The sequence below is a fragment of the Macrobrachium rosenbergii genome, chromosome 2, assembly GCF_040412425.1.
Source record: "Macrobrachium rosenbergii isolate ZJJX-2024 chromosome 2, ASM4041242v1, whole genome shotgun sequence".
NCBI lineage: Eukaryota > Metazoa > Arthropoda > Malacostraca > Decapoda > Palaemonidae > Macrobrachium > Macrobrachium rosenbergii.
The window spans coordinates 35,210,454-35,232,773 of record NC_089742.1 but is presented as its reverse complement, the minus strand read 5'-3'; the positions used below and the strand labels follow the sequence as shown (position 1 = coordinate 35,232,773).

At 37.7% G+C, this 22,320-nt stretch overlaps 1 protein-coding gene across 1 annotated transcript in view; it reads right to left on the bottom strand.

Annotated features, from left to right (window-relative positions):
* Nucleotides 1-13,851: 13,851 nt before the first annotated feature.
* The window catches only part of LOC136842770 (uncharacterized), a 332,475-nt gene continuing 324,006 nt past the window's right edge, over nucleotides 13,852-22,320 (bottom strand). Inside the window, 2 exon segments of the mRNA XM_067110589.1 lie at nucleotides 13,852-15,934; nucleotides 15,966-16,718. Of these exon segments, the coding sequence (XP_066966690.1) occupies nucleotides 15,399-15,934; nucleotides 15,966-16,718 (1,289 nt within the window). The 3' untranslated portion in view covers nucleotides 13,852-15,398.

The window sequence follows — 22,320 nt, the reverse complement described above, 5'->3', positions numbered from 1 at the left end:
TACTATTAGGGGGTCTGTATATTACAATATTCACTCATTTTTCAAATTCAAATTCTACCGCTATTAATTCACATTCTGTGTTACTATATTTCTCACAGATTTTTCCTTGATTTACATCTCTCCCATATATCGCGGTTCCCCTTGATTCCTATTTTTTCTATCTGATCTATAAGTTTGGAAACCCTTTAGCTGATCATCATTACCAGTGTCTTGGGAGTACCAGGTTTCACTTATATTCATTATTTCTATTTTTTTAGTTTGGGTTAGTTCTTCTAAGAACTCTATTTTTCTTTTTTGAGTTACTCGAAACTAAAACCTGCGCATTCATCACTATGATGGTTTGTGTGTTATCCCCATTATCTAATATGGGTAATAATAAGGATTTTCCCATGTCTCTTTCCTGTTCTGATATGTTGTTCTTTTCTTCATTTCCATAAATCGGACATTAAAAAATCCAACTTTTCCAATATATTTGATCTTCCATCTTCACATTTATTCATTTTGTGTTTGTACCTGCATCTATCTCCATATCTGCACCTTTTGCATCTTAGATACATTGCTTCCTTGCACTGTACCTGGGTGCTGATGCCTCATATCGTGATGCTGACATTTCATACCGTGGTGTTGGCTTGCTTTTTCCTTGGTCTCATACTCTTTATTCCTTTCTTTATTTGCTTCAATTTTACTTTGAATTTTGATATGTATTTGATTTTGATTTTCGTTCTTCATGGCTACAGGATGCATATACCTACACTTTTTGTTGAATCTACAACTTTTTCCTTCTCTCAAGTTTCTGCATATTTTTGGATGTAGATCGCTGCATTCAACCTCATAGCCATCTAGATATGCACATTTGCCATAAACCTCATAGTTGTGACATATCTTGGGATGTTTGTAGTGACATCTTTCACCGAATCTGCAATTCCCTCTTTTCAAAAGAGTGCAGACTATGTCTTTCTTTTTTTTTTCTTGCTCTTTCCCATCAGTATGTATATCTGGGTACAACCTCTTTGGGATTTTATTTTGGGTTGTCATGTCATAGTTCATTTCTTCGTATGTATGCTGTTGTATTGCCGCATATGTAGATCTATGAGTTTCTCTGCATCCATACTCTTATCCTGTTCTTTGTTTTCATTATTGTTTTCTATCTCTTCAATCTTGTTTTCTTCTTCTATTTCATTTTCCTCTTCTTCCTCTTCCTCATTTTCTTCATCCTCTACTATTTGTACATTAAGTCTTCACTTAATAACATTGTCTATCCATATTAGACATGTTGAGCAAAATACTTTTGTGTCCTTTTTTTTATTTTGCTGTACTTCTGCACATGTAGGGTGAGTTGGTACGTGGCATGCATAGCATTTCCTTATCAGGTTTTGTGGATTTACAATGCTATACCACACATTACATAGATTGCATACTGTAGGCATTGGTTTTCCTATTGCATCAATCAGTATATTCACCATATTCGCGTTGTTCATTGTCTTTGTTGGAGTGTGTTGATTGATGTAAATTTTCTTTATAAGTCTCTTGATCACTTGGACTTTCTTTGGTATTCCTTCAATAATTTTCATTATGTTTTCTGCTGACTTGTTCCAGCTTGAAGGATCATATCCTTTCACTACGTCTGTGTATGTTTTTGCATCCTATTGGTTGGAGCTGTTATTGATCTCAACGATAAGAAACCCTAGGTCCCTGCTTGCCAAGTCATCATATTGGTAGTCTGCAAGGCAGGCAAGATTTCTCCATCTTTTACCGCTGTTGTTGCTAGACACTTCCATGATGCTCAATTTTAATATTTCACTCGAAAAAAAAAAACACCTTAGTCGACTCTTTATCGTGCTATGCTGACTTTAATCTAATCACCGACAGTTCATGAACACTTCTAACTATAGGTCACTTGCTAGTCGTATGTTATACACGTGAAATCGGGTTGATGATTATTCAGACCAAGAACAAATGCGTCTTCAGATCAAGAACGGGCACTTCGAGAGAGAGAGAGAGAGAGAGAGAGAGAGAGAGAGAGAGAGAGAGAGAGAGAGAGAGAGAGAGAGAGAGAGAGAGAAACAAACCCCTCCCCAGTAAGGGGTTAGTACCATCAGCGCACCTCACCTGGTGGCGCACTGTAGGCATCACTAAATGGTGTTTGCAGAGTCCCTTCGGCTCGCTGCACCCACCTTCTAGCCTTTTACTTTTCCTTTCTTCAATCTTCTTGTTCAACCTCTCTAACTATTACCTCAGTCTAAATGTGGGGTTTCCTCACAGTTCCACCTTCAGACCGTTGTACGTCATCTCCTTTATTTTTGGGGTCTATTTTATTTAGCTGTCCAACCTCTCTAACTCTCTCTTTTCACTTCCATAGTGCTTCATGGGCAAAAGTACCCCATCGCGTGGCTTGATGGCCTGAACTTGATGAAATCAAATAAGCTATTCAAAAAGTATGCAAAACGAAGCATTTGTAAACTGATAAAATCAAGTCACCTATTTAAAAACTATGCAAAACGAAGCACTTGTAAACTGATAAAACCAAATCACCTATTTAAAAAGTATGTAAAACGAAGCATTTGTAAATTGATAAAATCAAATCAGCTATTAAAAAACCATGTAAAACGAAGCATTTGTAAACTGATAAAATCAAATTACCCATTTAAAAACTGTGCAAAACGAAGCATTTGTAAACTGATAAAATCAAATCACCCATTTATAAACTATGCAAAACGAAGCATTTGTAAACTGATAAAATCAAATCACCTATTTAAAAACTATGCAAAATTAAGCATTTGTAAACTGATAAAATCAAGTCACCTATTTAAAAACTATGCAAAACGAAGCATTTATAAATTGATAAAATCAAGTCATCTATTTAAAAACTATGTAAAACGAAGCATTTGTAAACTGATGAAATCAAATCAGCTATTCAAAAACTACGTAAAACGAAGCATATGTAAACTGATAAAATCAAATCAGCTATTTAAAAACTATGCAAAACGAAGCATTTGTAAACTGACAAAATCAAGTCACCTATTTAAAACGAAACATTTGCAAAATGCTGAATGAATTTTCCACGATAATGACTTACCAGACGACCCAGAAATCAGCCTAGTGACCGCTCCCATTGACCGCTCCTGCAAGCACCACCCGATAAGCCGAAAATTCCCTTGTGGAGGCATCAGGACGTCACTGAGAGAGGAAAATAATAAGAGAAAATGGCCTTCATAATGCCACGGCTGCCTTCTCGCTTCCCTGGCAATTTCTGCAGAGAATTTAATTGGATCTTTCCATTTTTAGCCTCCCGGGAGATTTTGTAATTTATCGTCCTGCGCGTGACCCTCGGTTTGCTCATCTGGCCGTTGGAGGAGAGTGAGAAGAGGAGAGGAAAGTCATAAAATGTTGGGAGAGATTTGGCCAATAAGCATATCACGCTCAGCAGCTTCTTCGTAAAGACGGCAGCGGTTTTCCTCTGAGCGTTTGTTGGCAAAGGTGCGCCATCTCATTATTTTTGAAGCGACTATTTTCGTCGTTTTCTTGATATATTTTGGGGGAGGGGCAGTCTTGAGCGATTTGATCGTCCAGAGATAGAATATGCTTGTAAGTAGCTCACTTTTTCGATTTATTTCGTCTGGAAGACTATATACTATCACGGCCTCTTAATATTGATATCAAGGGTGCGTTTGTTTCTCTCCAGGGCGTTTTTATGGATTGAATTGAACTCAGTATAGAATTTAGGCCAAAGGCCAAGCACTGGAACCTGTGAGGTCATTCAGTAAAAGGTCTGAAAGGTGTAACAGGAGGAAAACCTCGCTGTTGCACTATGAGTCAATTGTTAGGAGAGGGGGGAGAGTAAGATGGAAGAAAGAGAATATGAAAGGAGGTACAGTAAAAGGAACGAAAGGGGATGCAGCTAGGGCTGAAGGCACGCTGCAAAGAGCCTTAAGTAATTGCCTACAGTGGTGCACTGACGGCACTACACCCCTAGGGGGGCGGGGGCCGTTTGTGTCCCTATCAATAAAGCTAGAGGATGCTTTTCGTTCTGATTGAAAATGAATGGAATAGATATCTATCTGCTAATCCTACTCCTTCCCTCCCTAACCCACCCCATTCCCCATCCTACACCCCCATACCCCAATTCTTTAGTTTTCTAGCCTGGGCTAGGTAAAGTTTCCTTATCGGCTGGCTCCAGAGTTATAAACAGGGATTATTAGTGGGCTGAAATGTCTACCTCTCATTCCCCAACAAGACTTTCATGCGATTGCCAGCGTTCTATGACAGCGTTTGGTTTTGATTTGCAAAGTTTTGCCATACCTAGTCAGGGGTAACCCAAACTTTGTATCCTGTTTCATTACACTTTTTTTTTTTCTTGCTCCTCTCTCCTTTTTGCTTGTTCCTCTTTATTGATCTATTTGCTTCTCTATATTGTTTAGGGAGATCGCCATACCGCAATGTAGATGAAATTCTTTCTCAAGAGCCATATTCCTTCGGATATTCTTTTGATATTTATATACTTCATTTTCTTTGGGTAGCATGCCTAATATGGAAATATATATATATATACATATATATATATATATATATATATATATATATATATATATATATATATATATATGTGTGTGTGTGTATTTATATATATATATACATATATATATGTATGTATATGTATATATATATATATATATATGTATTTATATATATATACATATATATATATGTATATATATATATATATATATATATATATATATATATATATATATATATATATATATATATATATATATATGTGTGTGTGTGTGTGTGTGTGTATTTCTATATATACAGTATATGTATTTAGATATATATATATATATATATATATATATATATATATATATATATATATATATATATATATATATATATATATATATATATATATATATATATATATATATATATATATATGTATATACATATATCATAAAATGCATGTATATATGAACAAATGAAAACACGCAAGGAACATAAAAAAATTGAAGATACAGGCAGGTACAACACAAGACGCCAAGTAATAGGATCATATGCACTCGAGGTTACAAGTATATCTTCATTACCTGTGAACTCAGACTTAGAAAACTCCCGTTTGAATACATACAGACAAACAATTACAGTTAAATATGAAATTATTCTTTTGCCTTCACAGTTTATTTTGCGGAGAAAATTATAGTACACCTCAGCAAGGCTCTTCATTTTCTTCCTCCTTTTTTGAAGGAAAGTTGGAGCTGATGGTGCAATGTCTAGCTTGTTAACTTATCGTGATTGCATTCGAACGCTTCTGTGACTCGTTTTCGCCCACGGAATTATACGAGCTCGGGACGATTAGCCCGTATTATTTTCCGCCTTGAACCTGTTAGGCAGTCACAACTTTAGGCCATATGAAGTTTAGGCCGTATAAGACGCTGCGGAAGCTCCTTGGGACGCCGTGTTTAGTGCTAGACCCTATGGATCAAAGTATTATATGCACCCATTTCGGCCGTTTGCCAGTTTGGATGTTACGGCCTAAATGACTTGCGGCCGAAACGACCAGGACCCAATTATACAGGGTCCCTTTAGGCAGTTGTTACAGTCATTTCATTCTGCTTTATTTTCTTTCATTTTCGTCGACGTTCGAAAAGTATTTTTTTCACTTTTCACCAATCCAAAGAATATTCATGAATAAGCTTCTTTTAGCGTCCATGACCTAGTTAGTTGCGACGTCAGTTTTGCATGTATGGTAACCGTCAATCAATCAGTCTATACATACCTAGAAAAAAAGGCTTAGTTCTCAGGAATGTTAGAATTCTCGACATATTTCATTGCTTTCCTCAGCTAGTAAGGAGATGGATATTTTTATTTTCCCAGTATGTCTTCTATCAAAAAACTAGTTAAGACAAAGAAGATTGATATATGAAACTATTTATTTGGGAATAATAAATATTAGATAACAATATCCTATTTGGATTTTATGCGCTGAAGTATCTTCACATTAAAAAAAAAGTAATTGCGTGTTGTGACATTTCACTAACATTTTACTTTCAGTCAATTCCATCGTTTTTCCTTGCTTATTAACCTTTTTACTTCACATACCCATGACAAAACAAACTTGACATTTTGACACAAACCTTAAATATAGAAAGAAAAGATTGAGCAGGATAAAGAAAATCCAGACTTTGTAAGAACAAGTGTTTATTTAGATGGACCCAGGGACCAGGTATCTTACAAAATGTGAGCGGGGCCTGGTTGTTGCTGCTAAACACGCTCAGACCAACTGCTACCTTCATAACGAAACAGTATGTCAGGTTTCCTATGAATCTCTCATCACCTACGGTAACTCTAGACAGATGTATTTAGACGAACGATTGTAAACGCACGAAGAAGCTGCGTCCGAAGTATTCGTAAACTCTACGAGGAATGATAAACGATATGACTTTGTTACGAACTTGGATATAAAGGCTAAATTATATGATACTCTGACAAGATTGAACGGCATGATTTATGCCAAAAGAATGGCGTAGTTTGTTCATTGTTTAACAGAATTGTACCTGACAACTAGAAGACGTGACAAATGACAGCAGTCGCCATAGGCAACAATTAACCAAGACCAAATTGAAAAAAAAATAATAAAGAAAGAAATAGCATTGAAATTGGTTATCAAGACAGCCATTTTCATGGCGGCGTCTAACTGTACCTGAGCAACAGCCATCACGGATGAGATATTCACCTCGCTGATGCCGAGACCAGTTTGTCGCCGCTGTCTTGTTGACATTTTAAAACACACACATGTCAAACACCTCTCCAAAGGTGAATTTTAACTTAACATTATGAAAAAAAAAATCTTATATACATCTGAATTAACAAAAATATATAAATAACGGAAACACACTTCTTGTCTTGTCTTCCCCTCCTCGCTGCATCACTGGCTGGCTACCCAGCCAGCAAAACCTGTGAGAAACATTACTACACAACGTCCGCAAAAGCAGAAAAGTCCTTTGCAAGGATACACCTCTCGAGAGTCAGGGTAAAGGACGCTGTCACTTGCCACAATAAAAAAAAAATCCTTGTGCAATATGCACTTAAATTAATCTGCGTTCGAAGAGCCTACCTTGTGACCTCTGGCCTGAAATTACATCACTTAAAAGAGTTTCATGTCTGTTATTTAAAAAAAAAAATGGAAAGCATTCATCTGCGTTTAACCTCACCATTCCTTTTTCTTTATCAAACTCGTCTAAGATTTTCCAGGTTGGGTTGGGGGTCACAATATGGCACCGTTTGATAGGTATTCTACAGACAAGAACTAATCATAATAAGAAATATACACATGCATAATCATTCACAAAATAGGCACTGGGTAAGATATAATGATAAATTTACATTCACAAAGGAGAATAAAAACCCGTTCACAGAAGTTAGACAGCGTTTTAGGCTCAGGCAGACCACTCTTCATATTTTGTTAGAGTCTCTCGTCACTCGATTGATGCTAAACTCACCTTTATGATAACCAGTCCGAACGCTTAAACCTATAAAATACAAAAGCTCGAACATTGGAAATTATTTATATAATATATGTATATGTATAATTTACAAAAGAACTTAGACTATCTGTAATTCTTACATTAAAAGAATTTATAAAACCTTGACAAAAACATTATTTTACAGAAAGCTAAAACACTTCAGAGGTGTAGTTTACAGATTTAACAATTCGTGAGATAAATTTCTTCGAGAACAAAAACTGTCTTCTTTTTCTTTCTTTTGTCTAAAAGGTCACTCTTTCCATCCTTCCACACAAAATTCTGCGCTCGCTTTCACCTTATAATCTTTCCAGTGTTCTACAAAGAACAGTATTTCACATTACAGTCTTAAAGCCAAGTTACATATATCGATGATATGAGCCAAAAAGACACATCTGTACACTAGCTTCATCCCCCAAAACCCCTTTGTTACCACCAAACTCTGTTCGAAGTTATGTTTTCTACCGCACACATAACACGCACGCTTGACTTTGATTAGCCCACGCAAATCTGTCGTTCAAATCGCTTTAACTCCCGGTTAACGCACGCAAATCTGTCGTTCAAATCGCTCTAAGCCTTAGGCGATTATAAAACTCGCTTAACTCCTGCTAAGCTTTGAACGATCATGAAACTCGCCTTTAACGACTGGTTGACTCACGAAAATCTGTCGTTCAAATCGCTCTAAGTTTTAGACGATTATGAAACGAAGCTCGCTGAACTCCTGCTAAGCTTTGAACGAACATGAAACTCGCTTTAGCTACCGGTTAACTCACGCAAATCTGTCGTTCAAATCGCTTCAAGTTTTAGACGATTATGAAACTCTCTTAACTCCTGCTAAGCTTTAAACGATCATGAAACTCGCTTTAGCTACCGGTTAACTCACGCAAATCTGTCGTTCAAATAGCTCCAAGTTTTCAACGATTATGGAAGAGGAAAAGAAATTTATACTTGTCGCAGGTCGAAAAACTAAGTCTTAGAGGAAGTACTACATCTTTCGACTTCCTCGAAGTGTGAAATGACCAAATATTGGTCGACTACCAAACAACCCGAGTCTTCAACTTCTATCTTTGATGAACAGCTTATAAATGATAAGTTCAGGATACACACAGCATGTTGAAAAGGACCAAACCCGGAGAGATACGCCAGGAGAGGAACCTTCCTCTGCCATCTGTGCAGACGGAAGGCCTCTTCCTGTCTTCCAGCGATGAAACTGACTGATTTACTGACTGACTGACTCACTGACTGGTCCTCAGGTGCACCACCCATTCTCTCTCTCTCTCTCTCTCTCTCTCTCTCTCTCTCTGGCTTGCAAGCACAAACGAGAGGTATTTGTTACAGACTATGATTTCCCGTATAAAATGGTTCCTTGCTTATTCTCTACACAATCTACTTTCTGTAAAACAACGACCTTGGTTGCAGTGTCAATATAAAAACATACAAGCTCATTTCTAAAAAGGAAGTGGGCGGGTTATGAGAACAGCCACGCTACTTCGGAAAAATGTTCTCAGTTCTGTTGGCCAACAAACTGTGCAACGTCCGGAAAACACAGTACTCTGTAAAGGAACACTCGTATGTGCTCCCCTTGCCGACAAACTCTGCTTCGTAACTGCTCATCTTTAAGAGAGCTATTCACCTCATAGAAACCTTCCAAAAACAAAACAACAAAAAAACCTTCTGTTTCACAAATTCGACTTGTTTACCTGCCGACAAACTATCGCCCGGGAAAGAAGAGCATCAACGTAATGACACAAAAAGACATCCCATTCATTCCTAGACCTTGTCTTCTTCGGTCGCTCCGATTGCAATGGCGTAACAAACACACGTTGGCGCATGAACGAACAAAAGCGGATGGCTTGGTTGCCAAAGCGACAAGAGGATGCTGTTAAACGGTCGGTTTAACTCGTAAGGACACCGAGATCAGCGAGGACTACAGGAACCACTCGTGATGAAGGACAATAGGGCCTGCCTATGGCTACAAGGACGTAGGAACCTGCCTTTAATTCAACTTGGGGAGGAGGGAATTGCCGGTAGCAGAGCTACAATGACTTGGCTACAGCTAAAAAGTCATAGGAAGCCTCCTGTGAACTGAAGAATGAAGATCCCTGTCTGGGCCCTGAAGTGGTTTGCTTTGCTTCATTCTAGGCCTAAGATATGATCAAATCTGATCTACAAATATCCTTCATAGGAGCTTCCTATGTTAGAAGGATCAGGGCAGAGGGTAAGAGTAACACTGAATAAGGGACAGCCAGTATAAGTAGGGGAAAAGATATATTTCACGAGTGCAGTGCATTTCACTGAATCATTGTCGAAACCCACCAGGAACGATGTGCTCAGGAAAACAGAGAGATGAAATAGGTTACGAGATAGATACATGTGAGTGCGGGAGGCAATTCCTCACTCAGTAATATGATTAAGAAGATCGAGGATCGAAGGCAATTCCTCACTCAGGAGTATGATTGACAGAAAAACGAGGATCATGACAAGAGGTTTGGGTGAGCTGCAATACACAGCACTGCTAAAGTTCAGTTTTTTTTTTTTTCTTACCCAAGGAGATATATTTATATATATAGGGAAGAAATCGAAACTTGTATTCTATATTGCTCGCCAACTGTCGGAAGTTTCCCACCTATGTGATTCCATGATGTCTGGGTAGAAGTCATGGAAGGTTTATTAATAAAATGACACTATTAAAAATTCTATACATTATCTCACAGTCCAACAAATTGAAGGAAAATTCTTGCATTTCGTCATATTTTGGTTTATCTACAGCTGTACTCGTTTACTGAAGCTACCTATGACATGGATCTGAATCTGTGAGGAGTAGGGGGGAGGGGCAAGGGAGGGGTGGGGATTGGGGGAGGGGGAAGCCCTGAGAAACTTCTGAAATGTCGATTACACCCATTGATATAGGGCTGCACCTGAATAGTTATGTTGAAGGGCTTGGGTGCCTTTTCTGGCATGTAAAGGATGGCAGTAGTTAGCTTTCATTTTTTCTTTCTCATCCATTAAAAAAAAAAAAACTGTCTTTCAAGAATGCTTTAGCTACAATAGACATTAAGGTCATCTCTAGAATGCATCGGAACAGACGGTGAACAATTAAGTACAGCTTTTATGCTCTAGTACAATATGAACCGTGACAGTGAACAACAACTCACGAGGAATACACTCTTGCATTGGCTGTGCAAAAGATTACAATGTACCCCATTTGGTAAAGCATAGCGTGGCTCCGTTTTCTGGGGCATAAGAGGGGACTGCTGCCATTTTGTGGGGCATATTAGGAACCCCATTTTGTAAACTCCCGAACAGCAGTTTCGTGTCGCCTTCGAGGGTTTTCCGAGCACCAGTGAATATAGGATGAAACTCACTCATACCCAACAATTCAATGCCTTTCCAAACCTTGCATCACAGCCCAGTGCAAACGCTTGTTCTGGCCCAACGGCAGAGCAGTAAAACAAACTTTCTATTTTGGTTCATAGAATTCCTAAAATGGGAACTTCGCTTTGGGCTGCAGACCCTTCGAATATCATTCGTTAAGTGTCTAGACAACAGATGTGAAAACAACGTAAAACTCTTAGAACAGGGATAAAAATGCATGGGTGTATTAAATATATTTTTCTTGAAGAAAACAGGATAGAGAAAATTTAGATGTTTGAAAAAATGCTTGCTTTAGCTCTTGGAGTGCTAAGATAAGCAAACAGGAGATGCAAAAACGGAGGCCCTTATGTTTAAAGAATTACTGAGTCATATTCTCAACTAAAATAAGGCCCAGTGTCTCCAAAACGTCTGCACACAAAGGAACTATTACGGAAAGTGCTGGTAACTATAAAGGTTTTGAATATAAGTCGAATAGCATCAGTGATAGAAGCAGGGCCCACTCTTATATGCATGGGTGGGTTCTGGATAAAGAGCTAGTATTGTAGAACAGTCCAGTACCTTTAATTCTGAAGGAAACTTTCAAATCAGTACCGAGTTCTTGAGTCAGATTACTTGAGTTTCATCGGACAGAGCAAAGATTATAAAACAAACCTTGAATTGTATTTGCTCCACTGTTCGGTCGAATTATGTCTCTTTTCAGGTTTCGTTATTGTTTCTTTTATCCTAACTTCTGGACATCTGAAATTCATCTTGTTTCAGAGCCGAAGGGACGAACCAGTTCACCTGAAATCTCGTAGTATTTACTTCAGCAAAGATAATATCTGACGAGGTGTCGACAGTGCTGATTCGTTTTAGCTTGACAAAGAAAAGAAAAATCATTGGAAGGCACACTTACTAAAGCTCTCTCAGACGAGTTTAGTAGATGTGAGCTCTGCATCTCCTACGTTAGGAAATGGAAGGAAGTTGAAAGGTGCCCTGTGCGGTTTAGTTCCGTCAGTTGTGAAAGGCCAGTCTTCCCGAGTCATAGATCAAATACCAGTGACTCTTCATTTCACAGAACCCATTGCTTTTTTTTTGTTCATTCGGCAACCCCGTTTTTCTTATTGGTTGGTCGTTCTTGGTCCATGAAATGCTTTAGAAACAATGACTGTAGGATGGCTTAGTGAACGAAAAACGATATTATTCATATATTAATGGTGAGATTTTAGGCTTGGTCTATTAATCATAAGAGGACACAAATAGCGCCTACTTACCGAAGTCCAATCTCTAGGCATCTTTTCCAGCAGATTAACTATATGCTTAAAAGAATGGCAAACATAAGGATTAGTCCACCTTAAAGAGCGAATTACATTTCAAAAGGACAATGCCATGATTTGCCTAAGGATCCCAGACCAACTAACAACGACCTTGGGAGAGGAATGCCATGGTCTATCGAAAGACCAGGAGCAATTGTTAAGCCTTTTTTTTTTTTTTTTTTTGTTCTTTTTAACTGCCGTTGGGGCGTAACTTTTACAGGGGTTAAACATAAATGTGTGTTTGCTTAGTCAACAAAAATGCGTAAGTTCGGCAAACAGCTTTCTGCACGGTTGTACGCAGTACAAACACGTCCCATAACGCTGTTAATATATGGTGTTCTGTGTTGGTCGTTTGTGTTAGGTTGTATCTGAGTTCGGGTGTTGCCACAGATCTCCAAACAGTATAAATCTAATTTGTGTATAGTCATTTGTTAATTCGCGAGTTCTTACTTGATAAAGCAGCAATGGGTGACTGTCCTTTCATATTCTGGGGCAGCAAACGAGGAGAAAATTAGACTGAAACTGTACAAGATGCTCAAATATGGTTGAAAGAAAATGATTTTTGTTTCACATCGTTTCACAGCTGTTATCAGAGACTTACTTTGTTATTGTTTTTAAAATTTGAAGTAAAAAAAAAAATAATTGGTTGAGCAATAGCAAACTATGAACAGGGAACATCTAACACCTCAAAATGACATCATGTACAAGATAAATCGTTGTAGTACAAATACTATAAACTATAAAAACGACTATTTTACTTTAGTAAAAATTTCAAGAGGAAATTTGACGAAGAAAACCTCATTTGGGTCCGTATTTACTAAACGTATCTGATACCAATGATTAAACTTACGTCAATCCTTAAAGATACTTAGCTCATCTCAACAATGATTTACTCAAAGAAAAACTCCCAACTATGACAGAACGTTATTCTAATTGTGGAAAAGACATAACAATTCCACGAAGTGCTCTTATTTCCAATTCGTGTTAAAGATTAAAATATCAAATAGGATTCCTTCGATGAAAAAACCTAAGGCATTGTATAAGTCTAGATACATTGTATATAACTGCAATAAAAGGAATGAATTGAGGTCTTATGATGAAAGTGATATAAAAGTGCATAATTAACACAGGCTTTGCGGCCAATAAGTCTGAATGTTATTGTTATTTAGACCTAAGAATTACAATGAGAAACATGACGTGTTATGTCCGTCTTATTTCGAAATGGGAATGGAATTAAGAAGCTTCTTAACTTGTCTGCTGACTTTTGTTTACCAGCTTTGTTGTAACTTTAGATATGGAGGAATATCAATATAGATTTATTGCTGTAAGGGTTCCGACAGAAAGGTAATTTAGTAAACCATAGATTGATACTGAATCACACGTAGAAAAATACAGACTAAATCATTCATCTTTATAAATTAAAGAGATCTGTTACCTTTGTTTTTTTTCTTGTTTTTGATTTGAATCGTTTTATCACTTACATAGAAAAGTAAAAAAGAACATATTGCATCACCTAATGAATCACTTAATATCAATCATAGTTTCACGACATTAAAATCTCTGGAAGTTTACAAACAAAATCCGTGCAAGTAACTTTGACCAAAGTGTTCATGCATATATTTTTAATCGTAAATATCCTGCTGATATCGTAGAGAAACAGATATTGCATCAATTCAATTCAGTGGATTAAATGATAATCTTATAGCAGGTAATCAGCGCGCATTCTGGTCAAAGGGAAACCTAAGAATTTGAAGAATACTTCTGAATCTCTGAATAGATCATCCTTATATCCAAATATACAGTATATATACACTCAATCGTTTCAAATCTGAATGTCACATTTGTTTCAAAAACTGTACCTTGGTGAAGCGGAAAACAAACATACTACACAACATAGCAAAGTATAATGGAAATTGTGGAGGAATAGTCATGTACTTTAAGCAAAGTATATCATGCACCATTTAGAAACGACTTCTCGCGCATTCCTCACTATTTGTTCGTTCAAATCGCTCAAGTTTCAGGGCAAAATTCCATCATTTGCGATCAAAGACACTCCATAAAACGGCTGTGCGAAGTTCACTCACAGCGTCGCATCTTGAAGTTCAACTTATGTCTTTTGTTTGTTGCATGCTGCGTCGCCAATTTATGGGATATCCTTCACTAAATCGATCAATCAATCAAGTCTTTTGTACGATCTTCAGAGGCTTCGTTTGGTACAAGTACAGCCGCGTAAACAGAACGGACCACATGCGCTTCAAATGTCTCGTCTAAGACAGGAATTGTAGGTTAACAGGAATTGGCCGAGATCAGATCACAAACATCGGGTAACTCATCAAGTAGTCTCAGGCATATAATTTTTTTTTGTTTTCTATTTTTCTGAACCACTAAATTAGTATTTACATAAAAATCAACCCACTTTGAAGTTAAGTTGCAAACCTGAGCAATCACCTGAGGGTCTAATTGAGGTACCCAAGAGTTTACTGCTTTCTCATTAGTTGCCTGTCTAGCATCAGTCCACAGTGGTAAATTCCGTCTTGCCTTTTCCGTCAGCAGATACATTCTATCAGATGATAGGAAAAGTTCGAGTCCCTTAATTCACTCAGCAAAGCACATCAGCTAGAATGCATCCGTTGGAAATATCTAACTTACTTCAAAGACATCCCGACATAACATCAGTTTCATTCAGATTTACTTTGAGTCGTGGCGCTGTGACTCCACTCACTGACTGAAGAAGACTTGTCACTGGATCGCAGTGCTGAACACTGATTTGGTTGAATTGGTTTTACATAATCTAAGATAAATCACTATTGTACTGGTATGGGACTAAAATTCTTTCAAATCCATGAGAACGATATATAGAAAAGCACCTTCAATATTGGGAAGCTATGATAAGACGACTCTTTTAATATATGAGGCACCTGACTTGACTCAGATTTCTTGATCCTCCATCACTCCATGCCTGGGCAGTGCAGCAGCATCAGTTTGTTTCACTTCATTGAGCAGCAGCATGATTCACTGGGCTTTAGTCATCTACGTTCAAGGATTTAATGTCAAAACTTTCTAACTACAGCATAATAAATAAGAAATATGAATGCGTACCAAATCACTGGCCATCTTGGACACCATGATTCGTAGTCTTTTCATGAAATTTATGTGATCTTTGTTTACGCAAGAATGACAAGATCTTGTCTTAGCTCCCTCCTGTAATTCACACAACGTGAGGTACCACTTTGAATCCATAGTCATCGTCAGCACCGGCCACCGAAGCGCATGTTGCCACTTTCACTGCTGACTTCACCTGCTGCTCTGGTAGGTACTCCTGCTGGAAGTCTTGTTGATATTCTTGTTGTAAAGAAGCAGACAGACACCGACGGTGATCCCTGTCTCTAAAGATAGAGTAGAGGTTACTGCGCTGCTTGGGCTTGTTAGTCTGTGGCTTAAGGGCAGCCTCTGCCTCAGAGGGTAGCTGTTTTTGTTTTGGTGACTGTAGTTGTGGATTTTTATCCTGGTGGTGAGAATGTCCATGAGACTGTAGCTGTGACTTAGCACTAGGTGTAGATGGGGTTGTTGCACTGCTGGATATTGAATTTGATGGGAGCTTAGGAGGAGGCTGCAACTTTCCCCCTGGGGAATGCGCTGTTCTTGGTGGCTTAGGAGGCTTAGGTGGTGGTGTAGGCTTTGCCTGATTTTGTGACTGCTGCTGTTGTTGTTGTTGCATCTGTTCTTTATGTTTATCCTGAAGCGCTGCGCCCAGTTGATAATTTTGGACTGTGGAGTTGCTGTGGTGTGTCTGCTGGCTTGGTGGAGGAGGAGGAGGGAGTCTGACCATGATGGCCAACTGTTTGCTTTTGTTGTGAACTTTGTACTTCTTGAGGTTGTAGTCGTTGTGAAATTGCTAAATGTTGTTGCTGCTGTTGCTGTTGCTGCTGTTGCTGCTGCTGCTGCGGCTGCTGCTGTTGATGACAGCTAGACTTCAAAGGATGTGGTTTCAGCGTCTGTTGTGCTGCTGCTGCTGCTGCTTGATTTTCCTGGCAGGAATGTTGATGCTGTTGAGACTTCACACTCCTGAACAAATGCGGAGGACGGGCAGGGAGAGGGGGAGGCAATGATTCCTGGGTTGCTTTTGAGGGCGAGGATGACGACGTAGCAGCCTCGTACAAGATTTCTTCGTATAGGTGGTAGTCCGAGGCACTGTCGTAAGAGGATTCAGAGGCCGTGTCATCCATAAGAGGCTCGTGCCGCCTCAGATCATGGAAGGGGTCGAAAAAGGGGAGGGGGTGTGAAGCACGGACCCTCCTCGGTATTTCACGCCCGTCGCTGGAGTGGCTCCGGCCTTCTAAGGATCGACGTCTGGCGGAGGTAGTGCAGTGTAAGTCGTCCAGAACCGCCAAGACACAGCGTGCTACGGCCGGGGAACAGTGGGGGGCTTGGACCCGCGGAGCGCATCCAGATCGGCAGAGGGGCACGCTGCTCCCCCCAACTCCCCCGTCACTGTCCGAGCAACAGGCTGTCTGAAGTCCCGTCGTCCCTGGAAGACAAAAGGAACAGTGGGTCAGTTAGAGAAAAATTCGACGTCAGAGAGTGATTAAAATGAACTGCGATATTTCAGGCAAGATCTGTCCATTGTCTCAATAACTGCTTACGGGAAAAATAAGAGATGAAGAGAATCCATATAAAGTCTGTTAAGTTTATCAAAGGAAAAGAAACAGAAAAAAAAAAATAACCTAAGGACTTGGATATCGTGATCAAAAGAAAGACAATGTCTATACATTCTAATAAGCATTCAGCGTCATCCAACCCTTCTAAAACAAATCGACTTCTGAGAACCAGGGAACAGGAAATAATAACTCATAGTGCTTCATCGAACCTCTGCCATTGGCAAATATTCCGCACCATCCCAACATCATCCAACAAAGAGATGATTTGCGGAGTCGAATTCTCACGTGTCCCTTCGCCCTGAAGAACCAAAGAATTGCCTTCGGTTTCTTGTTCTTGCGATGATAGCACCCACGGTGCCTGCTATCACAAGTGACTCGGGCAATACTTGAGATAATGGGAGAGATAGCGATGCTATTACCAGCTTCCCAACCAATAGTTTAGGTAATTGTCCCGACAACGTTGTCATTATCACTCTCTTACTCCCAGATAGGGATGAAAGTTCATACAGGTGCTGCCATTAACAGGTAACCTTATCATGAAGCAGCAGAGAGAGAGAGAGAGAGAGAGAGAGAGAGAGAGAGAGAGAGAGAGAGAGAGAGAGAGAGAGAGAGAGGTGGAATTTTTCTGAGAATTTGAAATTTAATTTCAAGTATCGATCAGCTCCCTTTAAAGGAAGAGAGAGAGAGAGAGAGAGAGAGAGAGAGAGAGAGAGTGGAATTTTTCAGAAATTGAAATTCATTTCAAGTTAATCGATCAGCTCCCTGGGCAAGGAAGAGAGAGAGAGAGAGAGAGAGAGAGAGAGAGAGAGAGAGAGAGAGAGAGAGAGAGAGAGAGAGTGTAATTTTCCTGAGAATTTGAAATTTAATTTCAAGTTCATCAATCAGCTCCCCTTTCAGAGAGAGAGAGAGAGAGAGAGAGAGAGAGAGAGAGAGAGAGAGAGGTGAAAATTTTCTGAGAATTAGAAATTTAATTTCAAGTTAACCGATCAGCTCCCTTTCAAGGAAGAGAAAGAGAGAGAGAGAGAGAGAGAGAGAGAGAGAGAGAGAGAGAGAGAGAGAGAGCACAAAACCTTATTTCACCCTCTATCGGATTTTCTGCAAGAGGTCCCAAGTTTTCCCCCCACCCTACCTACAAACCATAGGAAATCCCCACTCACCCTCTCTACCATCCACCACCACTATCGACCGTTGTATCTTAATGACGCCCATTTTCAATGTCACGCCCAGGCGAAGCAAGAAGTCAATAAACGCAGCAGGCGAGTTGGTGGCATCCCAGCGGACACCTCTCACACCTGTGCGCTCTCGTGGGGGCTGAGATATGTGAGCTTTGGGTCTCGGCTTACGAAGGGAACACATGTTTCTCCTGAGGTTCTTCCTACTCAGTGTCTGGACAGACAAGCAATATTGCTGTCATTTGTAAAAGGAGGAAAATCCAAGAGCTCGCATCGAGACGAGGGACTTAAAGATGGGCGTTCAGTTCGTAACAGAATCTTTGTATGTTAGATTGCATTCTATTACATATATATATATATATATATATATATATATATATATATATATATATATATATATATATATATATATATATATATATATATATATATAGTATATATATATATATACTATATATATATATAAATATATATATATATATATATATATATATATATATATATATATATATATATACATATATGCAAAATGGTGCAATATTGCATACCAAAGATTCTGGTTTGAACTGGACAAACATCTTTAATCCCTTATCTCAATACTAATGTCTGGTTTTCTTTTCTTTACAGATGACTATAAAATTGCATGTCTATCCAGACACTGAATGTGGGTATATATATATATATATATATATATATATATATATATATATATATATATATATATATATATATATATATATATATAAAACTAGTGACCATTTATGTTCTATAAATATACACAATACTAACAGATATTTCCTAGTTATCAGTATCATGATATGCTTTCTGTCAAATATTTTGTTTTTATTTATACCAAAGAAAATTTCTTCCCATGAATTATTTATGTATTATCCGAGATGAGTTCACATAAGACCTCTTACCTAACCTATCCTTAACTTGTTATTCTTGGATGTTCAAGTCCTAAACTGATAAGTCCTTCGTACTTAACGGGAAAAGCCAGATTAAGTTTAAGATTGTAACCCAAGGCAAAGCTGCTCTGAGATCACATCCAGAAATAAGAAAAATAGCAAAGATTACCAAAAGAAATCGAGAGAGAAATTATAAGTTAAAGTCACTCCTTCAACTACGAATATACACATCAAAGACACACACACATACAAAAAATAAAATAAATATATATAATGAAAACTTATTAGCTTTGTTTCAGACTTAGATAAGTGAAGTAGCATTTTACTGTGCAACTAATTGCTAAATTATAAAAGATGATTAACTACCGTGATCAATTCTATTTCCTCGCTAAGTAGACAAAACTACGATCAGAATTACCACATGCATGCTCCCGAAAGACAGGAAACTAAAGGGAGGACGGCTTTCTAATGGTAAATGAACCCTAACATAAAAAAAAAATAGGTGCAAGAATTCCCTTCATTTTCACTGGGACTGTGTTTACTTTCCGTGAGACTTTTGTAAAATTTAGATGAAAAAATCACATTTATCAATGTTTTCCTCATTACCTTTTACTCATATTTTCCTGTTAATGGTCTCTGTTGTACATTCTTTTCCTATCCTCTCGCCACTTCTCATTTATTATCAAACATCATCGTACCCCTTTGCTATTCACATCCTTTGCTATTCCCACCTGTTGCTATCCTAGACGTGACGTCATCAAAGTTCAGTTTGAAAAGCTCCTTTATCATATAAGATTCATTTTATTTATTTTAGAAGATGATCGTATGGTTATCTACCGTTCTTTCTGGGTCTAATCCTGTTTGTTTTAAGTACGTCTTTATTCTTGTTTAAAGTGTGCTCAAACACCCTATTGGACCCACGTTCAATTTACATTGGAATTACCGTTTATTCTTTCGTTTTATTTACTCTATGTGTTCATGTCTAATTCCTGAGCAAAATTTTATCTTGTTAGATCCACATTTTTATATGTTGCATTTATTTCTTTTTTATTCTTGCTTATCGCTCTGTTAAACATTTATGCTGATAGAGCTACCGTTGACTTATTTTGATAGTATGCATTGTATGTTTCACGTCAGGATCTTCAACAGTTCTCACAGTTTATTTTTTGCTAATTTTCTCATTAAACCTATCCTTGATTTATTTTGAAAGTTGACAATGCATTCTTCCTTTCTCTCTGAATCTCCAGGTATTCTGATATATTTACTTATTTATATATTTATTTATTTATTTATTTGTATATTTACCTATCCCAATTTACAGCACTCTCGTCACCGCTGTGTCAAGCAATAGAGTTAATCCTGGTGAGCAGACATCTTACGGTGGGCAAATATCACCCCCACTGTAAGCCCTGGATTATAAACCGAGATTGAGGCAAAGCGCTGTAACGCAAGTCTTAAGTTCTTAAGACTTATACTAAGCCTTCAATACAAGGCTTAGGTCTTTAAGTCGCAGATATCCCTTTAGTTAACGCTAATCGTCAATTCTCTCTCGCGGGGAGTTTTCTGAAAACATTTGAATATCACGCATTCGAGGCTAAGTAATAAATTCTTCTATAATGTACTTCTGGTTATGTGCGTAATAGTTATCGGTCTCTTGATTTTTGATATTTGTGTTTATTTCTATAATTTATTCATTGTACTTCAGTTATATTTACATAAGGATAATAATTTATTCGAACGTTTATTTCTTGTCCATACGACTCTTTAGTGGTAAAATTAATGATTTTATTAAGTAAGGGTTGACGTAGGAGACTAATTCTTTCAAAGGAGAAATTCTCCTCAGTCATTTCCTCCTATAACAATCACAAGATAAGTGCTCTAATATACTCTAAAAATGTCTAAATTCTAATAATAAAGCAAGAGGGGTGATGAGGGAAGCCATCCACAAAATAACACACAAACCACAAACAGTTACTTACTAATATCTAACGAAAGGTATCGAAGCATGCAGGCACGGGAGAGAGAGCGAACTGGCTCAAGACAGATAGGCAGGCAGACAGAGGAGAGAAAAAAAAAAGTCTATGTAAGGACGTTGAAAGGGTCCCTTTTAATGACATTTGATCCCTTTTGGCGTGCTGCTGATCCTTTGTAAAGAGGATTGGAGCGGTCGCCATTTGCGACCGTCTGACGCTGATGATCCTACCTGTTCACGGATCCTGTTGCCAGCAGCGAGGGGGGGAAAAAAGAGAAGAAGAAAGGAAGATTTAATCCCACAGCCTGAGCCTTTTGAAAGCAGAAGCAGAAGGTTTCGATTCCACTTTCCCATCACATTTTGAAGAATTTAATTTACTCAAAGATATTAAAGAAGTTCCAGTACCCAAGACACTAATGTAATTACTGTTAGTTTAAAAGATTAATTTTGCCAGTTAGGAAGCTAGGATTTACTTAATGGTTTTCCATTTTTATGAAAAGCACCAATGAAGCATCATGCACTGTAAGAAAGATGATAGTCAGTATCTATATGTAAAATTTGATATATTTTCTTATAATTAGCATCATTAAAAGCAGTTAGTAGTCGAATTTGTCTACCAGTTTGTGTGTATGTATGTATGTACAAATGTACGTTGTCAATGTCTATATGAAATTCAACATAAAATACTGACCAAATAACCCACACAGAATATTCAATACTGTTACAGATTTGACACTGATTCTGAACTTAAAACGATAATGAACACAGCATACTCAAACGATTTTAAATGACTACTGTAATCGGAAGGTGGCAAGCATACCAAGTATACCAAAGATAAAATGGAGATTAATTATAACTGACTAAATTCTTAAATTAAATTTGCTATTTGGAAATGAATATAAATCGAATGAGAAATTAATAACATATCTTAAAAAAGAGTAATTAATTAGAACTGCATCATAAAAAAAGCTCTCCATTTTGAAAAAGAACACGTTTACTCTATGGAAAAGACTTAGAATTAGGATACGAGGGCACTCATACATAAAGTGATCATGGGTAACGTTGCATTCTTAGACTGCAATCACTTCTGAAAAGAAAGTTCATTCCTTAGAGAATGATTCACCAGAATTATGAACAAGAAAGAATCAGACAATTACTGGTATCGTTGCACTCTAAAAATACAATCTCCTCTGAAAATAGATATTATTTTAGAAAACACGCTTAATCAGAATTAAGAAGAAATATTGATCAACCACATAGGAATCATTATTCAATGTTGCATTTTGAAATGAATTTTTTTTTTACTTAACAGACAAAAGCCTATTCAATAAGGATACTAAATTAAAATTATGAAGAAACAATAATTAACCTCAATCATTAGCAAAAATACCTTCTAAAAATACAATAAGATCTTGAAATA